General features: G+C 40.6%; 1 protein-coding gene across 2 annotated transcripts; it reads left to right on the top strand.

Moving 5' to 3' along the window:
* Positions 1 to 424: 424 nt before the first annotated feature.
* Positions 425 to 25257, top strand: MOSPD1 (motile sperm domain containing 1). Of its 2 annotated transcripts, none has more exons than XM_080910012.1 (6): positions 425 to 486; positions 11612 to 11865; positions 11954 to 12029; positions 13561 to 13778; positions 21684 to 21736; positions 23844 to 25257. In XM_080910012.1, the coding sequence occupies exons 2-6, from the start codon at positions 11712 to 11714 to the stop codon at positions 23913 to 23915; spliced, it is 573 nt and encodes a 190-aa protein (XP_080766138.1). In that variant the 5' UTR covers positions 425 to 486; positions 11612 to 11711; the 3' UTR covers positions 23916 to 25257. The 2 variants fall into 2 exon arrangements, with proteins under 2 accessions (XP_080766138.1, XP_080766137.1); XM_080910011.1 differs by having other exon boundaries at positions 21684 to 21845.

Below are 25257 nucleotides of genomic sequence, written 5' to 3'. Positions count from 1 at the left end.
ATGATAAAGTGGAGAAGGGGGGCTGGTCCTTAAGACCTGTCTCAAAGGACAAGTCTCTAGCCTTGGGTATTCATTGAATGCATTCTGAACTGGGGAGGGGAGTAAATGAGGCAGATGTCAAAGGTCACCACCAAATGAGTGCAAAGAGATTGCACTCAGAGAAAGCCTCCAATCCTCTGGGGGCAGATGGGAGGGGGCGGGGGAAAGGAGGGGCGGTCACAGGACAAAGGAAGTAGTTTGAAGCTTTGAGAAGAAACCCCAGAAGCCAGGTGGCAAGGCAGAAGCCCCGCCCCCGATTAGACACCACCCCCTGGGCCCGCCTTTCCTCCCTCTTTTCACTCCCCCCCCCCAGCCGCGACTCATCCTCCTGGGCGGGGAGAAGTGGCAGTCGAGTCCTCCCATATCCCAGCAGGCAGTGCAGTCTGGAGACTGACAAAGGAGCAGGGAGCAGTCGCAGCTGCTTTCCAAGGAGCCCGTGTCGCTGAGGTGAGAGTCCCTCAATGTCCCGTCACCCACTTCCTCTGACTTGAGGGGAAAACGTGGAACTTACATGACTGAGACAACCCCCACCCCGGTGTAGACAATGCCCCGTACCCGTAGCCAGAGCTTGGCTCTGTGACTGACAGCAGGGCTGTTCAGTGCCGGGCTGAGGTGGGTGGCAGGGACCGGGCAGCGAGTCCACTGTTCTGGGACTGCTGGTGGCCCTTCCGTAGGGTCTGTAGGGCCAGCAGAGCTGTGTAGCTGCCCCTGCCCGGGCGCAGGCAGCCTCCGAAGCCTCCCGCTGTTTGCGGGACAGAGTTCAGTTGCCTTGAGGATGTAGCTCCAGGGACAACTCTTTGGCGGACATTGCCTGGAGGGCTGTGGGAGTGAAGTCACTCGACTACCCTGTTCGAGGTGACCCTGTCCTCGCCCTTCCTGCAGTTCAGCCGGTCCCCGTCTCCCCCCCCCCCCCCCGCGGCGAGCAACTGGACGGAAACGGGGCGGGGGGCGGCTGGAGCTATATGTCCCAGGATGGCTTTGCCCGAAGGGGCATGAAGGAAGGCGGAGAAACTGGGAAGGGAGGGTGGTGGTCGAAGCAAGTATCTTCTTGGGATTGTATAGAGAAGAAAAGAGGTAAGTGGCCTGTATCCTTACTCCTCCCTGGACCTCTGCACGGATCCTGATGGTTGCACCAGCTGCTCGGCTGTAAACAGGCTCACATGACCAGTTTCACATGGAGCCGGGTAGTGTGGTGATAGAGCTGTAAAGGCTGGGCCCCAAGCAGGTGGAGCTGAAGTCTTAGGGAGGAAGGTTTTAGCCCCTCCCTAGACCTCAGCCCTTAATCTTCTGTTGTTTCCCTCTTAGGAAAGTAACTGACATTTGTCTTTCCCCCACTGAAGTAGCATTTCTGTCCCAGTAGAATGGAAGGAAACTTCACTTGGGAAAGTCACAGGGCATATAAGAAGTGCAAAGGGTCTCAATATTTTGTCCTTTAAGAAAATCCTAAGAGAAAGTAATCCTGACCAATTTAAGTTCCTAAATTTTGCCTGAAAGGCAGTCCTGTTCTTTTGGAACACTTTTTGTTCTTAATGTGAATTCCAGACAGAAGGAGAAAGTCTACTTTTTTCGGGAGAGGCACACATGGGGTTTAATACATTCTTAGTGACGAAAATCTTGTCCACACTTCCTGTAAGTATTAGGAAATCTCTTTGTCTATAAAATAGTGCATTCAGGAAATTGAGTAAGGGGTAGACAGCCAGCTTTTCAATTACATGTACATCTCATATATTTGTTACAGATTGGTGGTAAGTTTGGAGAACAGGAAACATGGCTTAATATGTCTTTAAAGTTGTTCAGTCTAGACTCTCAAACAGGATGTGAGATTAAACTGGTTTCTGAAGGATATGTAGAACTCACAAAACAACATAGATTTTTCTGATGTGGGAGGAAACTTGAAATTTTAGAATTTTTCAAGTCTGTGAGAAATGGATTTGATAAACCCCCTTGTACATGTAATATGCATTCGCCTGCAATGTGAAATATTCTGTTGTAGAGTAGTAATCACTTTATAGGCAAAAGACATGTTTATTCTGAGATATTTTTCTCATGGAGGATTTACATGCCAGTTCACTGTCTGAAAACATAAAACAAGAAACTACAAGACCCATCACATTCCTTCCTTAAGCCTAATAAAGGTATTTATGGGTTGAGTGTACTGACTAGTCCTTTAATCCCAGCAGTCAAGTGGTAGAAGTAGGAAGGTGAATTTCTGAGTTCTAGGCCAGCCAGGCCCTACATAATGTGATGTCTTAGAATACTGCTACCCTTCTCCCACCTTTGAAAAAAAATGGTTTAAGATGAGCTCGGTAGTTTCCAGAGGTCTTTATGAATTCCAGGTCAGCCAGAGCTACATAACAGGGACTTTGTCTTAGAAACATACAGATATAAATATACACATACATAAACACATGCATGCACACACAACAGGAAAAGAAGAGGGCTCAAGAGTTCAAGATAGGAAATTGAGAACATTTTAATCTTTCCTAAAAGCTAGCAAAGAATATTATAAATAATATTCTAAAGGCTGTCTTGTCACCCTTAAGAGTCTGGAGATCTTTACTTACAATACATATATTAAGTGATTTATTTCTTAAATGTCCACGATTTCCTCATCTCTGTTTTGAGGTTTTTTTCTTTTTTAAATCTCTGTGGACCTCTGTAGCTCTCGGGTTACCTAAAAGTATACAGTTTGGATGGGTGTGGGGAAAGGAGTTGAGACAATCTTACTATGAATCCTCGGCTAGCCTGGAACTCATTTTGTAGCCCAGGCCAGCTTCAAAGTCTAGACAGTCTGTCTGCCACAGGTTTCTAAATGTTGGGAGTAGAGGTGTGAGGCACCATGCCTCTAAAGTGTGCAGTTTTTGACAGATAGCTATTTTTGGACAAATATGTTAGCCAAGAAAAGCAAGATATTAGGTAGCACCTAAAAACAATGAAATAGCAAGAGATCGCTATCCAAAAGATAGAAATAAAAGTTGTATCTGAGCAGAGTCTCATGGCAAGTGGCTCTACATGATTTGGGGGCCAGCCTCATCTACACTGTGAGTACCAGGTTACCTGGGTTACATACTGAAACTATCTCAAAACAAAAACAGGTTCTCAAGAGGTAAAATAGTCCTTTAGGTTGACTTGTACCTGTTTTGCTTTCCATCAGGTAATTGAAGATGGCTTCAGCTAAATCATACCTCCCAAATTAGAAATAACAGCTCTGCTAGGCTTTCTTGACCTTCAGGGTGTAGCCCAAAGTCTATCAATTCAGTTCAAGCCTCTTTCAGAATTAAACAGATTCTGTGATTTTAATGACAAAATTAGGAAGGGGGGGGGGGGTGGGCGACCTCACTTTGACTGTGCCTGGCTTTGATCATCTGAACCAGTGCTTGGCTTTCAGCTTTTCCAGGTTCAGAACGTGTTTGCGTCAGCAATTCCTGATATCAGTCTCAGAGACTGGTCCTCACCAACTAAATTCAACAGAAAATATGAATGTTAACATGTCTACCTATTGGCTTACAGTGAGAGGCAGAAAATCCAAGTATACCAGAAGGGTCATGTACAAACTAAGACAACCTCTGCTCTTGACTAAAAGAAACACATAGAAATTGCTCTCTTCCCTTTTTCTGAGGTCTATCAGTTGACAGATTCAACAGGACGACAGCTTTTATGTAAAATCCATTGCAGTGACACATGTATATGACTGTACTTTAGTCACCTGACTGACCTTTGGTCACTTAAAACATCTCTTACATCTGACTCCATTCCTAGTGCCTTAGCCTTTGTTTACACCATCCTCTCAAACCAGTCATCCACTAGTTTTTTTCTCCCTTGTAACTATCCTGGAGTCAGGTGTTGGACTCACCTCCAAACTTGTCAGGTCAGTTTCTGTTCCTTAAAATCCTTCAGAGGTTTCACATTCCCTGCGGCAGTAGCTCTTAAAGTAGGTGAATCTGAGAAATACCCACATAGCTTGCTAAAAACAGGGCCAGACCCTACTCCCACCTTCCTGATTCAGTAGATATAGGGCAAGAACTAAGAATTTCTATTTCTGACAATCTCCAAGCATAGGAAAATGAATTTGACCTTCCACAGTCTACCTCCAACTTGCCTCCCCAGTCTGACTTGTTACTCTGCCCATACATATTTAAGTCATGTAATAGTGCCAGTTCTCATTGTGGGTATCCCTTTTATGCCTCTGCACATTCTTTTTGCAATTTACCACCTTCCACTCCTGGTGTAGGCTGCCATTTTATGCTCCAAAAACAAAAACCACTGGGTCAACTGACATTTCAATATATGTCCTAAAATCTCAATATTATATTTTATACTTGCTATATGGGTTTCTTGCTAGGCCAGGATTCTAAAGAGAAATTACTGCTTTGAACTTTTCCACAGTTCCGTGTGTGTGTGTGTGTGTGTGTGTGTGTGTGTACATGTATATGTATATATGTATGTATGTATATGATGAATAAGTAAAGATTATTGTTTTGACATAGGGTCAATAGGGTCACTATATAGCCCTAGCTGACCTGGTAATAGCTATATATATCAGGCTAGCCTGATTGAAAAATTCTCTTGCCTCTGCCTCCTGAGTCCTAGGCTTAAAGATGTGTTCCGCCAAGACTGGAATTAAAGACTTAAAAACTCTGTGTGTTACATGTAGCAGCATATATATCTTATACAGTGAATTAATACAGATTTTGGTACATCTTGTAATAACAAAAGACACTAGAATGTTTTAAATTGTGGAAATAATATCTTTATTAAAGTGGGGAACTAAAGATGGTTTTGTTTTACGGGGTATTTTTTGGGTGTGTGTGTGTGTTTCTCTTTTTTTGTTTTTATTTTGAGATAGGTTCTCTTGTGTAGGCCATGCTGCCCTCTAATAGAAAGCTGCTTGTCTCTGCCTCCCGAGTTCTGGAATTAGAGGAGTATACCATCACACCCAGCATGGTGTTTTTGTGTATGTTTGTTTGTTTAATTGATTGATTGATTGATTGATTGAGACAGGGTCTTGCTATGTAACTCTGGCTGCTCAAGAACTCACTGTGTAGACCAGGCTGACCACAAACTTGTAGTAACTCATCTATATCTACCTACCAAATTCAGGGATTACAGGCATGTGCCACCACACCCAGCCATATGGTTACAAAATGACATTTCTATAAGACATTTTTTGTGTGGTACTTGAGATTATGTCCAGTGTTTTATGTATGCTAGGCAAGTTCTCTACTACTGAGCTACATACACCCCCATCCCTTTTAAAGGTTTTGGTTGCTTATATATATATATATATATATATATATATTTTTTTTTTTTTGAGACAAGGTTTTAAGTATACCCCAGTGTACTCTCTATGGGCACAGGTTAGCCTTGAACTCACCATTCTATTCCCTCAGCCTTAGTGTTGGAACTATACATTTATATCACTAATTTTACTTATTTCTGAGACAGGATCTTACTTTGTAGCCATGGTTGGCTTGAACACCTGTGTAGACCAGGGTAGCCTTAAACCCACAGTTTTACTTCTCTGTGCATCTCAAGTTCTGGGATTATAGGCATTATACATCATGCCTAGGCACTAACTTTTATTTTGATATGGGTCCTTGCTATGTAGCCCAGACTGTCCTGTGGTTTTTCAATCCCTGCTTCCTAAGATGCTAGAATTATAGACACATCCTACTGCTCCTGACTAGGGTGTTTTTTTTTTTTTAAATCTTAAAGCATGTACTACTCAACTTTTATTTTTGAATGTGTATTAGTTTCTCACTCTGCATATTTTGTAGTAGTCAGCTCTACCAGAAAGATAACACATACCAAAAACCTAAAAAAAAAAAATCACCCGTTCTTGATTAATGGACACTAAAGTATAAAATGAACATTATGATATAATTTGTGGCCTTAGGTGATCAACCATTAAGAACCCTAATAGATGACCCTGGAATTTATACTTTGTTGCTGGGTTTAGAACATGGAGGACAAAGGGCTTTTATGCTAAAGTCTAAAGCTTCTTGCTCCTACCTAATTTGCATTTTCTTGGTTTTAAGCAAAGACTGTACACCCAAGATAGTTCCTGCACTTAGATAAAAAAAAAGGGGGGGCATGGACTAAAGGTGTGGCTGAGAAACAGAATCATTATCTAGAGCCAGAGATGTGGGGTTTTACTTGATGGTCCTCCATGGCTACGAAGATGGGTCACTTAATTCCTGTGGAGGCTAAACTTAAACAAGGCTTAGCTGGTTTATTTTAAACATTTATTTGTGTGTGCCCAAGTGTATGTATGTACACTGCATGTACGTTGGTGCCAGTAGAAACCAGCACATTGGGTCTCATGATGACTGGAATTGCAGGTTGTTTTGAGACAGTGGATGTAGGTGCTGACAACTGAACTGAGGTCCTGCAAGAGCAAGGAGTGCTCTTAACCTGTGAGTCATCTCTCCAGCTCCATTTGTAACTATTTTTAAGTTTTGAAACATAGTAGTTAGTACAAGAATCCAGAAGCACCTACTTATTCCTTTCTTATAGGCTCCATTTTCCAAAAAGGGGAGGGGGAAGAATATCCTTGCTAAATAGTCCTGATGTTCTAAATCTATAGTGTTGAAGCCTGTAGAGAATTTCCCTGCTGGCCCCAGAGTCATATCTTATCCTTTCTCTGTTCAATGCAAAGTGAGGAAAACAGCAAATGATCACAAGTGTGGGCAAGGAGCTTGTTTGGATCAACAGCAGAGGCGGCATCCACCTGTGATCCTTGCTTTCAGGAGGCAGAAGCAGGAGGACCTGTAATTTGAACCCTGTACCATGGACCGAATTGCAAGCCCCTGACTGCTTCAGGCAATCAAGATAAAGCTTCCAGTGTTTACCTTGCTTCCTGTGGGAGAGGAGTTTGTAAATTAGTCACAAGGTGGTGTGCACACATAAGGTTTTCTTTCTAATTTTACTTAGGAATGTTCTGTACTTTTAGGGAGAGGGGTCAGGAACAAGGCACTTTCCCATATCTTTTTCTCAGCAGGACCGCATGCCTTTATGGTCAGGGCCATGTTGGTGCCTCATGGTTTATAAACACTGCTGGCCCAGAGTGACTCAGAGGAGATGGAAGGGAAGCAAAGGCAGGGAGAGAAGAGGCAGCTGAAAATGGTGATCCCATAATCCCTCCTCTCATCCTTGCCTATGGCCTGCAGCCACCTATCTGTATACAGTAACCTTTAGATCCTTTTATGGAAACAGCTCATTCACCTTTGATGAAAGAACTGATTATTAGTAGACACCTGGAGGAAAGCCGATAAGCCCAGTGTCTTCGAAGTGCCTGCGCTCAACTTGGGTCTATCATAAATGTAAAACAAGAGAATAATGTGATATTAGGACACCGGGAAATTTAAAATAGAACATTAGTGCCAGGCGTAGTAGCACAACCTGTTAATTGTAGCAACTGAGAGGGAGAGGAAGGAAGATTAGGACTTCAAGGCTATCCTGGGCTATGTGAAACACTCTCATAAAAAATACAGTCTGTACAAGGCCCTAGATTCAATATCCAGCACAGGAAAATGAAACACTAATGATAACTAAAGTTTGTTTGGGTCCAGCTACTTGGAACTAAGGTAAATATGGCACAATCACGGTGATAGGACCTTCTACTTAAGATGCCAAGGAGATAAATCCTATAAAAGTATGTGAGTAGACAGTATATTTCTGTCCCCAATACCCTGTGCAAGTCTGGAAAAATGTCTTAACCTGGGCCTGCTCTCCTTATCTGCGAGATGCTAACACTGGACTTTTGGACAACAATTTCACAGAACTGATCTGTCTTAAGATTTTTGTTGTTGTTGTTGTTGTTGTTGTTGTTTTTAACCAGCTTAGTCTGTAGTTTTTCCCCTGGATTTTTGCACTTAATCATTTTATAACATGGAGTAGGGCAAAGAGAAAGTGTTAGTCTCCCGAAAACCCAGCAGTCACAGGTGAGTGTTGTACTCCTAGATGTTGGCAATGTTAATGCTACTGTGCTGACCTGATGCTAATTCTTTCCTTATTGGAACTCCCTGGTTGGAGTTGAGGAGGCAACTTCTATCTTAGCCAAGATAAGTGATGAATGGGAAGAGGAATAATGAGAAGAAACAGCTCAGAAGTAGTTAAACCCGTCTTTAATGTGGACGGGGCATAGCCTGTTTGTGATTCTCAGGGCACACAGGTGTAGCTGGGGCTGGCCTTGGATGCCTCAGACTCTGAAATGCTGGGAAAACAGGCATGTATCATCTCACCCCAGGGTATGCTTCTTTTTCATACAGGGGATAGTATGTGCTTCACAACACAAAGTGCTTCTTGCTTTTTTTTTTTTTTTTTTTTTTTTTTGGAATGGGGAAAAGCATGGTGGAGCTTGAACATAATTTTACCTGTTCCCCTCCCCCAACTTCTTGTTTGTGGCTGTGGTCTTATTTGTTACTAGGAATTGAACCTGCACACATGCTAGGTAAGTGCTCTATCACCAGCCTGTAGCCCCAATCCACTTTTTTTTTTTTTTTTTTTTTTTGATACAGAGTCTAAGTATCCAGGCAAATCTTGAATTTGACATCATGCTGTTCTAACTCCTATGTAGCTGGGATTATCGGCCTTGCCCTTTATCAGCAGGTCCAGCTTTAGTTTCCATTGGGAGGCTCTATTCATGTCCAGTTATACGGAGTGAATGGATATACCGTACTTTAATAAATCCCCTATTAATGGAGAGCTGAGTTGTTTCCGTTCTTTTGCTATGAACAACTGGTTTATATTGAGTGCCAAGGTCTTTTCAGCAAGCTTCGCATAAATCATTTCCTTTAACCCTCAGCACTTTATACAAAAGCTCTCACATATAAAACTTTACACATGTAACTTCACACAGAGTGTTTTGATGTTTGTTTGCTTGTCCGTTTCAGTCTGATCTATTCATAATTAAACACCACTACCACCAATAATAATAGGGAACACTTAGCACTTAGTATAGTCCAAGCAACACTCTAAGGGCTTATCAGTCATTCAGTCTATGTACTTAATGTAAGTCTGGGTAATCTGGTAGGAATTATACAGACATTAGATATTGTTACTCATGAAAATATCAACAGATCAGTCAGCTTATTGAAAACCAAACAGATCCAACATTGGTATGCTCCAAAGTCGTGGAGAGAGAACTGACAGATATCTGAGGCAGCCTGGGGTTCTGTGCCATTAGATTTCCATCCCTTCACATACACAACTCCCTTGGTCTACATGCCCTCCTCCTAATGCTCATGTAGACACTTTCCTGGTTTTCTTTTGTGAGACAGCATCTTGTGGTATAGCCCAGGATCGCTTCTAATTGTGCATTCTCTTGCTTCACCCTTCAAAAGGCTGAGACTTCCAGGCACACAACAGAACGCCTCACTTCCAGAGTTGAATTTCTTTTCTTTTTTCTTCCTTTTCTTTTCTTCTTCTTTTGCCTTGAGATGGGGTCTTATTTATGTAGCCCTGCCTGGCCTAGAAATTTCTTTGTAGTCCAGGCTAGCCTCAAAATCAGAACCACCTGCCTGAGCCCTCTGAGTGCTGAGATTAAAGGTGTGAACAACCATGCCCCAGCTGAGTTGAACGTCTTGATGGCAGGGCCGGTGCACAACTCCCATCTACATTTTTACATGTGATGGTAATATATCCTATTTTGGTGAAAGTTCAGAAAGCCTCAATAAGGATCAGAGCCCTAGCGGCTGATAAAACTAAATAACAGATCCATTGGTTATAGTGTCTTTTAAATATATAGGGAACTCAAGTTTCAGTAATGGTTTAGAGACTATTTTAAAAATATGTTGTACAGAGTGGAAACCAGACATTTCCTGAGTGTGTTAGGTTCTTCACGTTGTTAGCTTGGTTGGTTTTAGAGATAAGAGCTTTAGTATGATGCACAAATGACCTTCAAACTTACAAGCAGTCCTCTTCCCTTAGGCTCCCAAGTACCACAAGTACAAGTTTGCATCACCTTGCCTAGCCCAATTTTGCACTTTGGAAGCATGGTTTCTGGGTACTGAGCCTTCAATGTCCTTTATGTTTGTTCTTTTTCTGAAGCATGGTCTCATGTCAGTAATGTTGGTCTCAAACTTTCTATGGAGCAAAGAATGGTTTTGAAGTTTAATCTTCTTGCCTCTGCTTCTTGAATGCTGGAATTATATAGGCTTATGTCTCCATAGCAGGTTTTATGCAGTGCTGGAAACTGAAGCCAGTGTTTTGTGTATGCTAGGCAGGCACCACTGGAGCCACATCCTCAGACCATGTATTGTTATGTTACATTTAGGAAGTTTGCTAAATCAGGATATTGATTACAGTAAGTTTAGGAAATAAAAACTGAAACATCGCGTTAGAACAGGGAGACTTCTTACAGCTACTACTCCCTGGAATACATTCAAGAACCCCAGAAGGAATCCAGAAAAGCCTCTGAACTTGGAAAAAGGCCAGCTCTCATGAAGACTCTGTAACTTGACGTTCGAGGGAAGGAATGGTGCCACATGTGCTAAAGAGCACTTAGTGATTGCAAATTTTGAAAGAAAACTCTGAAGACTTCTTAGCAAATATTGTTCTTTTAGCTCCGAGATGTCTTGATGTTTTAGTACACTAAAAAGAACTGTCTTTCTCATGCTTCCACAGAGCACTATGTAAATCGTTATTAACATCGGTGAAAAAGTGATTCTTAAGTATTTCTACAAGAAATAATGGAACTTTTAGTTTTGTTAAAAGAGACTTTATATTTTAGTGTGTGTGGGGTGCCTGAGGAGGCCAGAAGAGGACATCAGATCCCATGTACTTAAAGGTTACAGGTAGTTAGTGAGTCATTTAACATGTTTTGGGCTCTAGAAACTAAACACTGGTCTTCTAAAAGAGCAGGAAGTACTCTTCACAGCTGAGCCATCTCTCTAGAACCAAGTTTGGTTCCCAGCACCCACACAGACCACCTGTAGCTCCAGGTCCAGAGGGAGCCTGTCCTCAGCAGACATTCTTATAGATGTGGATACACACACACACACACACACACACACACACACACAATCTTTAGGGGGTGGAGAGATGGCTGCTCTTCCAGAGGATCCTGATTTAATTCCCAAAACCCATGGCAGCGTACAACTGTGTAGCCTTGGCTGGCCTGGAACTCCTGCTTCTTCCTTCTGAGTATTGGATTAGAGTCATGTGCTGCCATACCCACACTGCTTTTGTTCTCTCTGTCTCTCTCTCTCTCTCTCTCTCTCCCTCCCTCCCTCCCTCCCTCCCTCCCTCCCTCCCTCTCTCTCTCTCTCCCTCCCCCCACCCCCGTCTTCGTCTTTCTCTGTGTGTGTTCATGTTTTCATACATGTGCACATGTGAGTGTGTCACAGTGTGTATGTGGGAGTCAGGACAGCTTGCCTGGCTCGTTGGTTTCTGCCTTCAACTCTGTGGGACTTGTGGATGGAATGTGGGTCATCAGACGTGGCCTGGAACCAAGCATCTGCTCCCACTGAGCAGTCTTACTGGTCCCTAAATAAGCTGTTTGTTTCTTTTTGTGGAGTGACTATAGATTTCTGAAAATCAGTATCATGCAGTTTCTTTTTCTCATTTCTAGATTGCCAAAATGCTTTGGAGCTTTTAACTGAATCTAAGAAAGTCCAAAATAGATTTGAGACTGTAAAGACAGAAGCTGCAGCAAGGGGGATTCAGTGCCAATGCATCAACAAAAAAGACAACCAGAGTTAGTGGAAGGGAATCTTCCTGTCTTTGTGTTTCCCACGGAGCTAATATTTTATGCAGATGATCAGTCGACACATAAGCAAGTGTTGACCCTGTACAATCCCTATGAGTTTGCCTTAAAGTTCAAAGGTGAGTCTCCTAGCTTATGAAGTTTTGACTTGTTCCTACTAATTTCTTATTTAATCACATTAATGGACATTGTGACTTTTTCTTTCAGTTTTGTGTACGACTCCAAATAAGTATGTTGTCGTTGATGCTGCTGGTGCAGTGAAGCCACAGTGCTGTGTGGATATGTAAGTCAGGGTCGCATCCTGGTGTGGCATTCTAAGTGTGTGGATACGTATGTTTTAACTTTAAAGCTCTCCCTTCCCAATGCTACTTCTAAGCAGGTGTTTCTATACTTTTTGATTTTGGCTTCAACGTTTATCAAAATTTGAAAGAATAAGGCAATCAAATACTTAAACAATTTGTGCCCATATTTAAAAAAAAATTCTCATTGTTCTAATATAGGCTGTGATATGTGTATGGTCAAGTTCTGGCTTATTCCTTTAAATTTCTCCAGCTAGAATAGAGAATTTGGCTTTCTTTGAGATATCCTGCTATTATAGTGACATTTGTGAAACGAATAATACTACATTCTAGAACAACAGTATAAGTTCATCTAAAATGATTCAGCTAATAAGCCTGGATTTGAATCTAAACAGGAAGCAAGTGTGTCTAACTACTCATCTGTAAAAGGTTATCTGAGTGCTTCCAGATAATTTCATTTTAGAGTGTCAGATGAACGATTGTTTGCCCAAGCTGTTCATATTTAACCTTTACTTTAGAACTGGGGCTGACCAGATGAGTCCACTGGCCAGCCCTTAATTTAAGCTACTAAGTCAACTGTATTTGCCAAAGTTTTCCAAGAGAAGCAGAGTTATTTTCTCTTCAGCTCAAAGCTATAGACCAAGGGTTCTCAGCCTCTTTGGCAAATGTCTATCTCTAAAAAGTATTTGCATTATTATTTATAGCAGAAGAAAAATTACAGTTATGAAGTAGCAGTGAAAATAATGTTATAGCTGGGTATCACCACGCCATGAGGAGCTGTAGTAAAGGTCACAGCATTGGGAAGGTTGAGAAGCCCTGTCCTAGATTGTTTTTTATGAATGGGGTTTCACACATTTCTTTGGGTTGTCATATAGTACACAGTAAGCATGGAATATTCCAAAGAAATGAAGTCTTACCAAATATATGTGTTGCCCTTAACCTAATTGTTTTACATCCCCTAAGAAGAATCAGGTACAATAAAGTAAAGGTTTTTTACTTTAATGACAAAGTAACAATAGGAATTTATTACGTGTTTGTGAGGGAAAAAAACTATTTTATGTGTTTTAATTTAGAAAAGAAATCTTTAACAGATGTACAGGAAAGAAATCACTGCTAAGGGCAAATTTCTTTATCATCCTTTTACTGAAGACTTTGATTCTGGGCCGAGGCCATTACTCTGTAGCAGACTGCTTCTTGTTTACCATGCTCAAGGCCTTGGATTCAGTCCTCAGCCACACCCACACAGCAGACTTTTATTATATGGTTTGACAGTATGTGTGTTTATCTAATATTTCACAATTGTTCATTTTCTTTCTTAGGCTATAATACGATCTTTCCCCTCAGTGTCATTAGCAAATTTTTAGTATTAGGTTATAGTCAGCAAGATTATTTTTACCCAATTGAAATATTTTGATGCCTTCTGCTTGATAGGCCTCAGAAACCTGAACAGACTTTGTTGTTGTTATTTTTGTTGTTGCCGTTATCATTATTTTATTTTTATTTTGCTGTTTTCAGTGTGATTCGTCATAGAGATGTTCGATCCTGTCACTATGGTGTGATAGACAAATTCCGCCTCCAGGTTTCCGAACAAAGCCAGAGGAAGGCCTTAGGAAGGAAAGAGGTTATTGCTACTCTTCTCCCGTCTGCAAAAGAACAACAAAAGGAAGAAGAGGAGAAGAGGATAAAGGAACACTTAACTGAAAGTGTATTTTTTGAGCAGTCATGTCAACCAGGTAGTGTTGAATTTGTAGCCCCTCGCAGCCTCCTCACTTTTCCAACTTTAATCACAGAGCTATAGCTAACAACTAACACGATAGCAGCATTAAATCTAGTCAACAAAGTGGAGCTTAGAGAAACGGAAATGCAGCAAGAGACTGGCCACTGGCCTTCAAGGAAGAAAGGAGCGCCCACTACCTTAGGTAGCAGGAGTAGACAGTTGCCATCCTAGGCTTTAAAATTTACAAAATACCATATATTTCATATATACTTTAGATAGGTAGGTAGGTAGATAGATAGGTAGGTAGGTAGGAAGATAGAAACTTAAAGAATGCAGGTATCATACTTTATAATACCACAATTTAACAATCATGTACTATGGTTTCTATGACTTTCCTATATCCTTTCTCATTTAATTAGTTTGAAGGAGGAGAAAAATTCATTTTGGCAATAGGCCAAGCTTAGTGCGCTGTTCATATTATTTTGAAAAAAATCTCATTAAAGTTGAAGTTAATTAAACTAAGTAGATTATAATATCCCCTGGGGGATATTAATTGAATCCCTCTCCATTCCTCATTTCCTTCCAGCTTAGATACTGAGAATCGTTAGGATATATACTTTCAACAATGCCACTCTCTTCGTCTCCAACTTTCAGACATCATTCCTCCTTCCTCCCAACTTCTAATTGTTGTCCTCCGATTCTGTCAGAAGAGTGAAGAGATAAAATTTTCCATAGAAAAACCAAGGGCTTCTCAGAACGTAATATTTGATTGTGATACCAGCTGTCTTAGAAGCCGGAATGTATAGCGAGCAGTGCTAGCACATGCCAGAACTCCCGGCATGCTAGAGGCTGAAGCAGGGGAGGATTGCATGTGACTCTTAGCAAAGCAGCCAAGGGGCTAAAGAAAGGGTTCAGCAGTAGAGCATATGCTAGCTCGAACAAGGCCCTAAGTTCTATCCCCAACACAAGTGAAAAAAAAAAAAAACACACATTTTGAAAATATAGTATACATATGAAATTAAAATAAGTTAAAACTAAAAAGTAAATTAAAGACAAGAAGGGAAAGAATTGAAGCTTATATTGGGGATATTTAGCAAACGTTCTTGTCAGCGGATCTGTAGCGGTGTACTCATCGTCAGATGTTTATTTTACAAAGACAGGAAGTGCTGTCTCTGGTGTGGCCCTGCAGTTTTTCTAGTCCACACAGGGAGTGCCTAGACTTCCTACTCAATGCTAGGACCAGGCCTTCGAGTCCTAGCAGAAATTATTCACTGACAGGACCTTCATTTTCTCTGTTGAAGAAAGAACTTTGACTGGTGTACCGCTCCGGGCTCTTGGGGAGTGAGAGGCAGAGGCAATGGGATTAGGAGTGTAGAGTGATCCCTGCTGCCTCGTGCTGGAGGTCAGCTTGGCCTCAGTGAGAAAGAACCTGCCTCAAAATTCAAAGGAAAAACAAAAAGGAGACTCTCTTTGAGATGACATCTTGTCAAATCAATATTTTGGAGGCGTTTACTTAATGAGATAAAATATTCCCACTTGAGAATGCTTTCAGAACAACAACAACAACAAAAAAAGCCATTGAGCATATTTCTCTTGACATTTAATGAGTAATTAGAAATAGTCATTGGAGTTTATTTTTATGTTTAAAACACTGAGATATTTTTCCATTTTTGTTGGGTTATTATTACATGGTTATTTTACATGTATTGGTATTTTGCCTGCATACATGTTTTATGCCATACGCATGCCTAGTACCTATGGAGGCAAGAGTACATCAAATTCTCTGGTACTGGAGTTAGAGATGGTTTTGACCTGCCATGTCCTAGGAACTGAATCCTGTCTTCTGAAAGGGCAGCTAGCAGTGCTCTTAACTGCTGAGCAACCTCTCTCTCTTTTTAAAAGATTTATTTGTTTATTATATATGAGTACACTATAGCTTTCTTCAGACACATGAGAAGAGGGCATCAGATCCCATTACAGATGGTTGTGAGCCACCATGTGGTTGCTGGGAATTGAACTCAGGACCTTTGGAAGAGCAGTCAATGCTCTTAACCACTGAGGCATCTCTCCAGCCCTGAGATACCTCTCTTATCTCCTAACTTCATCCTTCATTTCTTCATTAGAAGTTAGGTGAAAATCATCATAAAGGGCTAAAGACACATACATGTATGCTCACACACACATGCCCAGAGAGACTGAGGCAGGCTGATGGACTGACTGACTAGGGAGATGATTCAGTGAGTAAAGCACTTGCCATACAATTGTCAGGACCTAAGTTCGAATCCCCCAAAGCCATGTAGAAGCCAGCTACAATAATGTATATTGGCAATCTTAGTGCTTGTACAATGAGCTGAGAGTCAGAGACAGGACAGTTCATAAAGGCATGCAGGCCTGCTAGCCTAGAGTATAGAAAGGTTAGCAACTAAGCGATCATGTGTCAAACAAGGTGGAAGGCAAAAGATTGACCTCTGAGGTATCCTCTGACTTCCATGCTCACAATTACGCATAGACACCTGCACTCACACAAGTGCACACACATACACCAAAACCTAAATAATTACAATAGGTGTGTGTGCCTGGGTGGGGCTAAGTGTGTATGTGTGTATGGCTGGCTGGATGTTTGGAACAGTGTCTCACTCTGTATCCCAGGATGTCCTGAATTTATAGCAATCCTGCCTCTAGCTTCCATGGACAGGGATTATAGGCATGAGCTACTGTTCCTAGATTCATAGTTTAATTACTTCATTGATTAGTTACTTATGTTTACTTAGTTTGACTTTTTGTTTTTCTTTTTGAGACAAGGTCTCATAATGTAGCCCTAGTTGCCTTGGAACTCACTGTGTAGACAGGGCTTGCCTTGGAGTTATTAATCATCCTGCTTCTGCCTCCTGGGTGCTGTTTTACTTGCATTCGCCACTGCTCTCAGCCTTATTTTTAGAATGAACTTTAGCATCCAAAATACAGAGAGCTATCTAATTGTAACCTTGTTGCAGGTGGATGAATTATAGGGAGGCTGGCATGATACATAGTGTGATCTCTGTTTATGTCGGGATGCTTTTTTATCTTGTTCAGCATTATGTGCAAAGAATAGTTACATGAAAACATGTGGGGTCATTGGTGGGTAGGCACCCCACTTTATCTCACTGCGTGCCAGTAGAGTAAAAATAATGTTTTGTGGGGATGTAGGGATCAAATCCATGAAGTTTTTTTTTTTTTTTAAATGAACTGAAACGTTAAACAAATTGAGATTGGTTTTCTGCCTGTAAAATTCCCCAGGAAGTTTTTAAATGTTATTTTCTGCAGGCTACTATCATAAATAGTTCAACCAAAGCAAATTATTATAAGTAAAACAGTACAATATGACTCACTGTTAGCCGAAAGTGGGTTGAAGAATCCAACATGAAATGAATTTTTAAATGTATTGAGAGCTGCAAGGAGGAGTACATACCCAGAATCCTAGTGTACAGAATCTTGAGTTTGAGGTCAGCCTCAGCTACATAGGATACCCTGTGCCAAAAATGTAAAAATGAATAAAATAAGAAATTGTGTAAGTGTAATGTATGGAAATATACATCAGGCCAAGCATGGAGACAGGTGCTTATCCCAGTATTCAGAAGTCAGACAGACATAGGAGTACTACAACCTCATGGCTAACCTGAGCTCCAGAGTTATACATCAGCCAGGGAAACAAAGCAACACCGTATCTACATTTTATATATTAAAAATATTACATTACTTTTTTTAATGGGAAGGGTTTGACTTCCAGTGCTCAGACACATGTGTAGAGGTCAGGGGACAACTTGTGGGAAGAGCATCTCTCCAAGGATGGGACTCGGGTCATTAGGTTTGGCAGCAAGCATCTGTATTACTCAACCATCTTGCTGACGGTCATCCTCTGTTATGTAGAAAATTTAAGGCTTGGCCACATGAGAACCTTCCCCCAGCCCCAAACAACAAAAACCACACATCAGTAACAAGTTTTATTTTTTAATTTTTTTAAAGATTTATTTATTTATTATATGTAAGTACACTGTAGCTGTCTTCAGACACACCAGAAGAGGGCATCAGATCCCATTACAGATGGTTGTGAGCCACCATGTGGTTGCTGGGAATTGAACTCAGGACCTCTGGAAGAGCAGTCCGTGCTCTTAACTGCTGAGCCATCTCTCCAGCCCATAACAAATTTTAAAAGAAAAAAACATCTACAGTTTCATATACTTAACAAGTTGGCTGGGGCGTTTTATGAATATTTTTGTGTAACAAAAGTAAACTATAAAATTAAGAGAAATACATATAACATTCTTTCATAAAATACTGATTAGAAAAAGCTTCAGTTGGTGGGCCAAGAGATGGCTCAGTGGTCAAGAGTACTTCCTACTCTTACAGAATACCCCAGTTGGATGCCCAGCACCCACATGGTAGCTCAGGACTGACTATAGCTACAGTTCCAGAGGATCTGATACCTTCTTCCCTGGCCTCCATGGGTACCAGGTACACACATGTGGTACACAGACGTGCACACAGGTCAAATGCTCATATACATGAAATAAAAATCATTAAGACTCTTTAAATATTTTAAGTACATTAGTAAATGGGAGAAGCAATTTTATAACATGCTATTAATGTAAAACTTACATACCTTTTTATTTTTGCATGTGTAAGATGTGTGTAGGGGGGCAGGTTCATTGGTGCAAATGCAGGTGTAATATATGACATTGTAGAGGTCAGTCTCTGGGCCACTCTGCCTTGTTTGAGGCAGGATGTTCACATCTGTGTTCGTCAGGTCTCCCTTGCTGTCAGAATTAGACAAGTTTGATGCATCCAGCTCTGTGTAGGTTCTGGGGATTCAAAGTCCAAGCCCTCATGCTTGATAAAAGAACTTTATCCAGGACGCCATCTTTCCAGCTCCTAGTTTACATGATTACGTAAGCATTTTTGAGATCTGAAAGTTCTTAATAGGGCTCTCTGTAGGAGGAGATGATGGAGGATGTTTATTTTCTAGGATTTTATTTTGACTATTTTTTCTTCAAGACAAGGTTTGATTCTGTAGATCTAAGTTACTTCTGATTTCCTGCCCCTTCTATCTCCCAAGTACAATTAAAGCTATGAGCTACCATACCCAGCTTGGAATTTCACGGGGAAGCCTCAAACTCACTGTGAGTCTTGATATGTAACCCAAACTGCCTGCAGCTCACAATGTAGCCCCCAGCCTAGCCTTGAATTTTAGCCCATCTTCCTGCCTCTGGATCCCAATTGGTTGTATTACAGGTGTGTGCCACCATACCCAGCTCTTTGAAATTATCTTTAATATACTGTACATGGTATAGTTGTCATTTTCCTTAAACTCAATCTTGCAACAAATATAAAGAATGGGCTTTTCAGTTACTTATGCTACTGTTTCATCCCATGCAGTGATTACTAGGAAATCTGACTTTGTTTTACCTATTTGGCTTTTGTGAAGTTCAATTAAATTTCACAATAGCTAAGGTATTAATAATTTAGAAAAGTTCCACTTAATAATAGAATGAACAGCATTATTTCATTAATAAAACACAAATTGTGTAGCTCTTGGCTATTCCTTTTAATGAAAGGAAGATTAGTGGGGAAAGGTACATAGTAGAAAAATGCTGTTACTGGGTAATTAGCAAAGGTTCTCTAAGGAACAAAACTAATAGAAAGAGTGTGTGTTTGTGTGTGTGTGTGTGTGTGTGTGTGTGATCTATTATATAACTATAGTGTAAAATCTATATGTTAGGATAACTTAGGATGGCTTGCTGTGGTCTTAGTAATGTAGCAACAATAGTTGCTTCCTGACAGAAAAACCAAGGATCTGATAGTTGTTCAGTCCACAAAACTGATGTCTCAGCTGTTGTAATCTGATGTTGGAGTCCTAGGGACATCCTAGAGCTGCCAGTGTGTGGTCCACATTGGAATCCTAAACAAATAGGTTATAATACCAGCAAACGAATGTGTCAGGATACATAAGCTTGCCAATAAGAGTGAAGGCAAGCAGACAGAAACAACAAGCTCCTGTCTTCCATGTCCTTTTATGTGGGCTGCCACCAGAAGGTCTGGCCCAGATTTTAGGTGGATTTTCTGACCTAGGTGATCAGGAATTTGAATGGGTCTCCCACCTCAAATAATTCAACCAAGGAAATTAACTCACAGTGTACCTAACTTGGTTTTAGTTACTTCCAGGTGTAATGAAGTTGACAACCAAGATTAGCCATCACACTGGGTTTCTTTAAAAGATGGATCTATACTATAGATACGCGCCCAGCCTGCTTGACAACAGGTTTACTTTGTGGACATGTTTAATATTAGTAATTTTTCATGAGTCATCGAGAGGATTGAATTTGAGCTCAGCCACCATGTGGTTGCTGGGAATTGAACTCAGGACCTCTGGAAGAGCAGTCAGTGCTCTTAACCACTGAGCCATCTCTCCAGCCCCCTATATTTATTTTTGAGACAGGGCCTCACTAAGTTGTCTACTAGTTTCAACATTTGAAGTAGATGGGATTTGGGCCACCATTTTCTCTAGAATAGATGGGATTGCACAGGCGAGCCACCATGCTTTGTTGTATTTCATTTTTTATTGTGAGCTTATTCAACATGAATAGTTCTGCTATCTAGTATAGGCTGGTCTTGAGCTTGTGATCCTCTGTCCTCAGATTTCTGAGTGCTGGGATGGTACATGAGTTAGGTTCTCAACTAATTATTGGAATTTGTCGTCATTGATGGTGGTGGTGGTGGTGGTGGTACTATTGAGACAGGGCTGTACTAGGTAGGCTCAGCTGTTATAAAACCTGCCATGTAGATCATTCTGGACTCAAACTCACAGAGATCCACCTGGCTCTACTTCCCAAGTGCTAGAATCAACGGTGTGTGCCACCACGGACACTAAATATAGGTCCTATGTAGCATGTCTTTAGACAGCCATGATATAAATCTCATATGGCAGACTTGCTTGAACTGAATTGCAACTCAGTTTAGGCTCTTTATCCAGGTCCTAGAAGCCACAATTCTGGTTCTATTAATTTCACTGTTTTAAATCCTCAGTCTGTCCCAATTATATCATTATAAATTGCACATGTCTGTGGAGAAAGCATTGGATGCACCATCTACTCAGGGGGTTAGTGTTTTTCTCTTGTGACTTCTGTGCTGATTGAATGCTGTAGCTCCCTGCTGAAGCCTAGTATCCCACCTATCATAGCACATGTCAGCAAAGCCCCAAAATGATCAACATTCACAATTTGGGGCATGATTTCTGTAATAACCATTGCACTTATATAATGTACAGTTGAGCCATCCTAAGTCAGGATTTACTGCGATGTCCATGTAACCCACTGGTGTAGAGGAATAGAGTGTTGAATATCCATTTATTTATAGCACATTCTTTTAGAACTATCTGTATGCTTTCTATTTTGTGTATGTAGTAGTCCAGTAGTCATGCATGCAATTGAAATGCATGCTGGGTATGGTGGCACATACCTGTAATCCCAGCACTAGGGAGGCAGAGGCAGGTGGATCTTTGTGAGTTTTGGTCTTCGTAGCAAGTTTCAGGACAGCCAGAACTATATTGAGACCAAACAAACCAATGAAATCCTACAGGTACTTATGATACATACTTGTAAAACTATTTTCCACTATAGAGTAGAGTGGAGTGGGGAGTTTGTAATACTGTTCTTTCACCATAGCCATTTAAACAAGCCAGTGGATAATGACAAAGGGTTACAGGATGGATTTCCATATATGTGCAAGTTATAAGTCTTCATGGAATTAGAATGGTGGTAAGATGGATCGAAAGCACACATGCAAAACACGGATGCATGGTGAGCACTATTTGTGATGGAACCTTTGTCTTACTCATTGGTTTTAGAAGCAAACTCAGAGACTTTTTTTTTCTGCTTTTTTAAAACAGAAAACAGAGCAGTCTCTTCAGGACCTAGTTTGCTAACTGTCTTCCTGGGAGTGGTATGTATTGCGGCCCTGATGCTGCCTACTCTAGGGGATATGGAATCGCTGGTGCCTCTCTACCTCCACTTAAGTGTGAATCAAAAATTAGTGGCTGCTTATATCTTAGGTAAGGGTTTTAAAGATGCTTTGGTACATATGTGTAGAGGCTTATTGATTTCTAGTGTTATGGAATATGTATAAAATACAGTCAGGCATAGAAGTGTAAGTGGGAGGGAGAGAAAGGATTAGAAATTCAAGGTCATCTGGCTACAAAGTCTAAGGCCAGATTCCACTGTAGGAGATGTCTTGCAACTAAAAGTCTTTACTGATGGTCTCCTGTCACCTCTATGATGCCAATTCTTTCTTGTATTTGTGGTCAGTGTTCCCTGGAGTGCTTTTGGTCTCTCTCTCTCTCTCTCTCTCTCTCTCTCTCTCTCTCTCTCTCTCTCTCTCTCTCTCTATATATATATATATATATATATATATATATATATACCTCTCTCTCCCTCTCCCTCCCTACTTCCTTCCCTTCCTCCATCTTTTTTTTTCTTTTCTTTTCTTTCTTTTTTTTTTTTTTTTTTTTTTTTTTTTTTTTTTTTTTTTTTTTTTTTTTTTGAGCTAGGATCTCATATAGCCCAGGCCATTCCTTGAACTCTATATAGCAGAGAATTGCCTTTTCCTCCTGATCTCTCTGTATTCACTTCCCCAATACTGGGATTACAACCGTGCACTGCCACACTAGGTTATTTTTTAAACCTTTGTTAGTATGTATAATGTATGTGTGTTTATTTACTTTTTGTTTTAATTCAGAGACAGTGTCTCACTCCAGTCCATGCTGTCCTGGAACTTACTATGTATCCCAGGCTAGCCTCAAAGTCAGCAGGAGTTCTGTTTCTGCCTCCCAGGTGCTGGAATTACAAGCATGGACCATAATCATGCCTGGCTTTCTATTTATTAATGTCAAATTGCCTTTGTGTTCTTCCTTGTGTTCCTTCTTTCCCTGTCTCTTCCCCTTAGACCTTACCCTCAGATTGTCCGTCACATTGTCATGAGGTTGATTTCCCATCTGTTTCAGTTCCATGATGTCTCCCATTCTAAAGATATCTACTCAGTCCCCAACATCCATTGGATAGAGTGGAACTCCATAGCTCGGTGTTTACAATAGGGCCGTCCTACAAACCTCACTGAGCCAATCTCTTGCTATTCTGCTTTCTAAATCCTTGAGCAGAGCCTGCTGAACTATTCGTTGATTCTAGAAAATGTCACCTGGAATTCTGGGCCTCCTTCTAGGGTCTTGCTCATACCATGCCCTTTCTCGAAGTGCCCACTTTCCTTCTGAATTTTTCCTGTCCATCTCTGGAAGTTTGCTTCGGCTTTTATGCTTGGAGACAGTGTTTCTGACCATGTCAGTCCCAAGTACTTATCTTCCTTCACAGCAGACTTTTTTTATTATTCCTCCCCAACACTGATTAAGCCTGAGCATGCAAGCCAGGGTTGTGGCACACACCTTTAATCACAGTACTTGGGAGGCAAAAGCAGGTGGATCTCTGTGAGTTCAAGGCCAGGCTAGTCTACCCGAGTAAAATCCAGGCCAGACCAGAGCTCTATGGAGAGAAGGAATGGGGGATATCTTGTCAAAAAAAAAAAAAAAAAAAAAAAAACAGAGGATGAAACATGTTCTTACATTATTGAATGGTTATGGTATTATATGTGAAGTCTCTCAAGGAAAGTGGGAATACAATATTGCTGTGTCTTTCTGGCCTTAGGGTCCTGATACAAATAGGCTGTTGAAGTCTCTTTGGTTTTACAGACACTTTAAAATGACATGTCTGCTGTTATTACAGCTGATGTGACTAGATAGAGTAGGAGGTATGTTTGATGGTAGAATTAGCTATGACCAGACATAAGGGATTTCATTAAATCTATCCAGTGACTGCCTGTTGTTGTAAATTGAATTTCTTCTGTATAATATCAACTAAATCCAAATTGGCTTTGAGCTCTTGATGGAGTGCCTGCCTGTGGCACTATATGTTATTTGCTTGTTGAGCTCCAAACAATTGTTGATTGAATGGAAGATTTTATAAGAGGCACTTCTCTAACTGTCCTCCATTTTTTTCCCTTTCAGGTCTTATCACAATGGCTATCCTTAGAACATGAGCAAGGATTAAAACTGACTTCTGAAGTCAATTTATCTTAAAATATGAATGTGGACTGCCTTTTATCTCTTTCACTCCATTAACACACTAAAAATTATTGAATGATTTTAAATAACTGCAAATGTATAATAATATATTTTCAATTAGTCTATAATTTTATTTGAAGGACTGTAGCACTTTGTGTTACAGACAACAAAGATACTTCTGAGTGATACCTAGGAAATTATTTGAAGACATTCTTTTACAATCTATACCTATTATGCAAATAACTTTAATTCAATGTTCTTGTTCATCTTTTTATTTTGAACTCACTTTGATAAAGAGTCATGGGTCCTTCAAGGTTTAAGACCTAAATGAGCAACTGACCAGCTTGAAAATAAAATGGGATCGTCTGACAGAGCACCAACATGACTGTGTAATCATAGATTTCCTCCTGTCATTACAAGGAGTTGCTGTGGTGTTTCTAAAGAGAATATATTACAGTCAGTGTGTGAGGGGGTCAAAAATATAAGGTACTTACTGAGGGATCGTGCTTAACCTCAACTCTTCACAGAAGACAAGATGTATTTAAATTATCTTGTTAACTACATAACTACAGAGCAGGTTGTGTGGTTCAGACAACAGGCACCTCACAGAAGTAAGATTGGTTTCTCTCTTTGGCCTGAGAGTTCTAAAGAAAGGTAGGCATTTTTAAAATTAATTGGCTCGTCCTGGCTTTACTTCTTGTTAATCCTTGATGTATTAAGGGGAAAATCACTTTCTGGTTTTCTCCCAAGTCCCTTGCTTGCCTGAGTGGAAGTGACTTGCCCTGGTTAGGAATGTCAGATGACAATTAGTTTCTGAGGACATGATTTTTTTTCACATTCAAACTCTTAAGCCAAGTATAGAAAGCCCTAAATACCTGTGTCTATTTTGTATCAGTCACTGGGACGTTTTTTAAGTTTTTATTTATTCAAATAAATTTACCAAAAAAAAAGCCCCCTAAGCACAATGGCTTCCATTTCTTGACAGTGTTCTCTGGCGTCTTATTACATCTGTGTGTTTAACTGTTGTCACAGCAACTGATCTTTTTCTTCTTAGGATTTTTATCTGAAAGCACAATGCATCGAGTCTCTTGAAAATCAAATTCTCTTTTAGCTCTTTTTATGGAATAAACTTTATGCACTGCTAATGTAACATTCTCAAGGAATATATGTAAACACAAATGTATGCCTGAAATTGATTTCTTGGGGGGACAGGAAACAATACTCTGCTTCTAGAAGCTTTTTGTTTAGTATTTCATAAATCATTGTTTAACCATTTATGTGGAGCATAAATCATTCAGTGGATCATGTCTGTACATTGTGTAATGACTGAAAAGCACATAAATGTAATCAACTTTGA

This window comes from Micromys minutus (assembly GCF_963924665.1).
Source record: "Micromys minutus genome assembly, chromosome: X".
Lineage (NCBI taxonomy): Eukaryota > Metazoa > Chordata > Mammalia > Rodentia > Muridae > Micromys > Micromys minutus.
The sequence above is the reverse complement of the archived record's forward strand: the minus strand, read 5'-3'. Positions and strand labels throughout refer to the sequence as shown.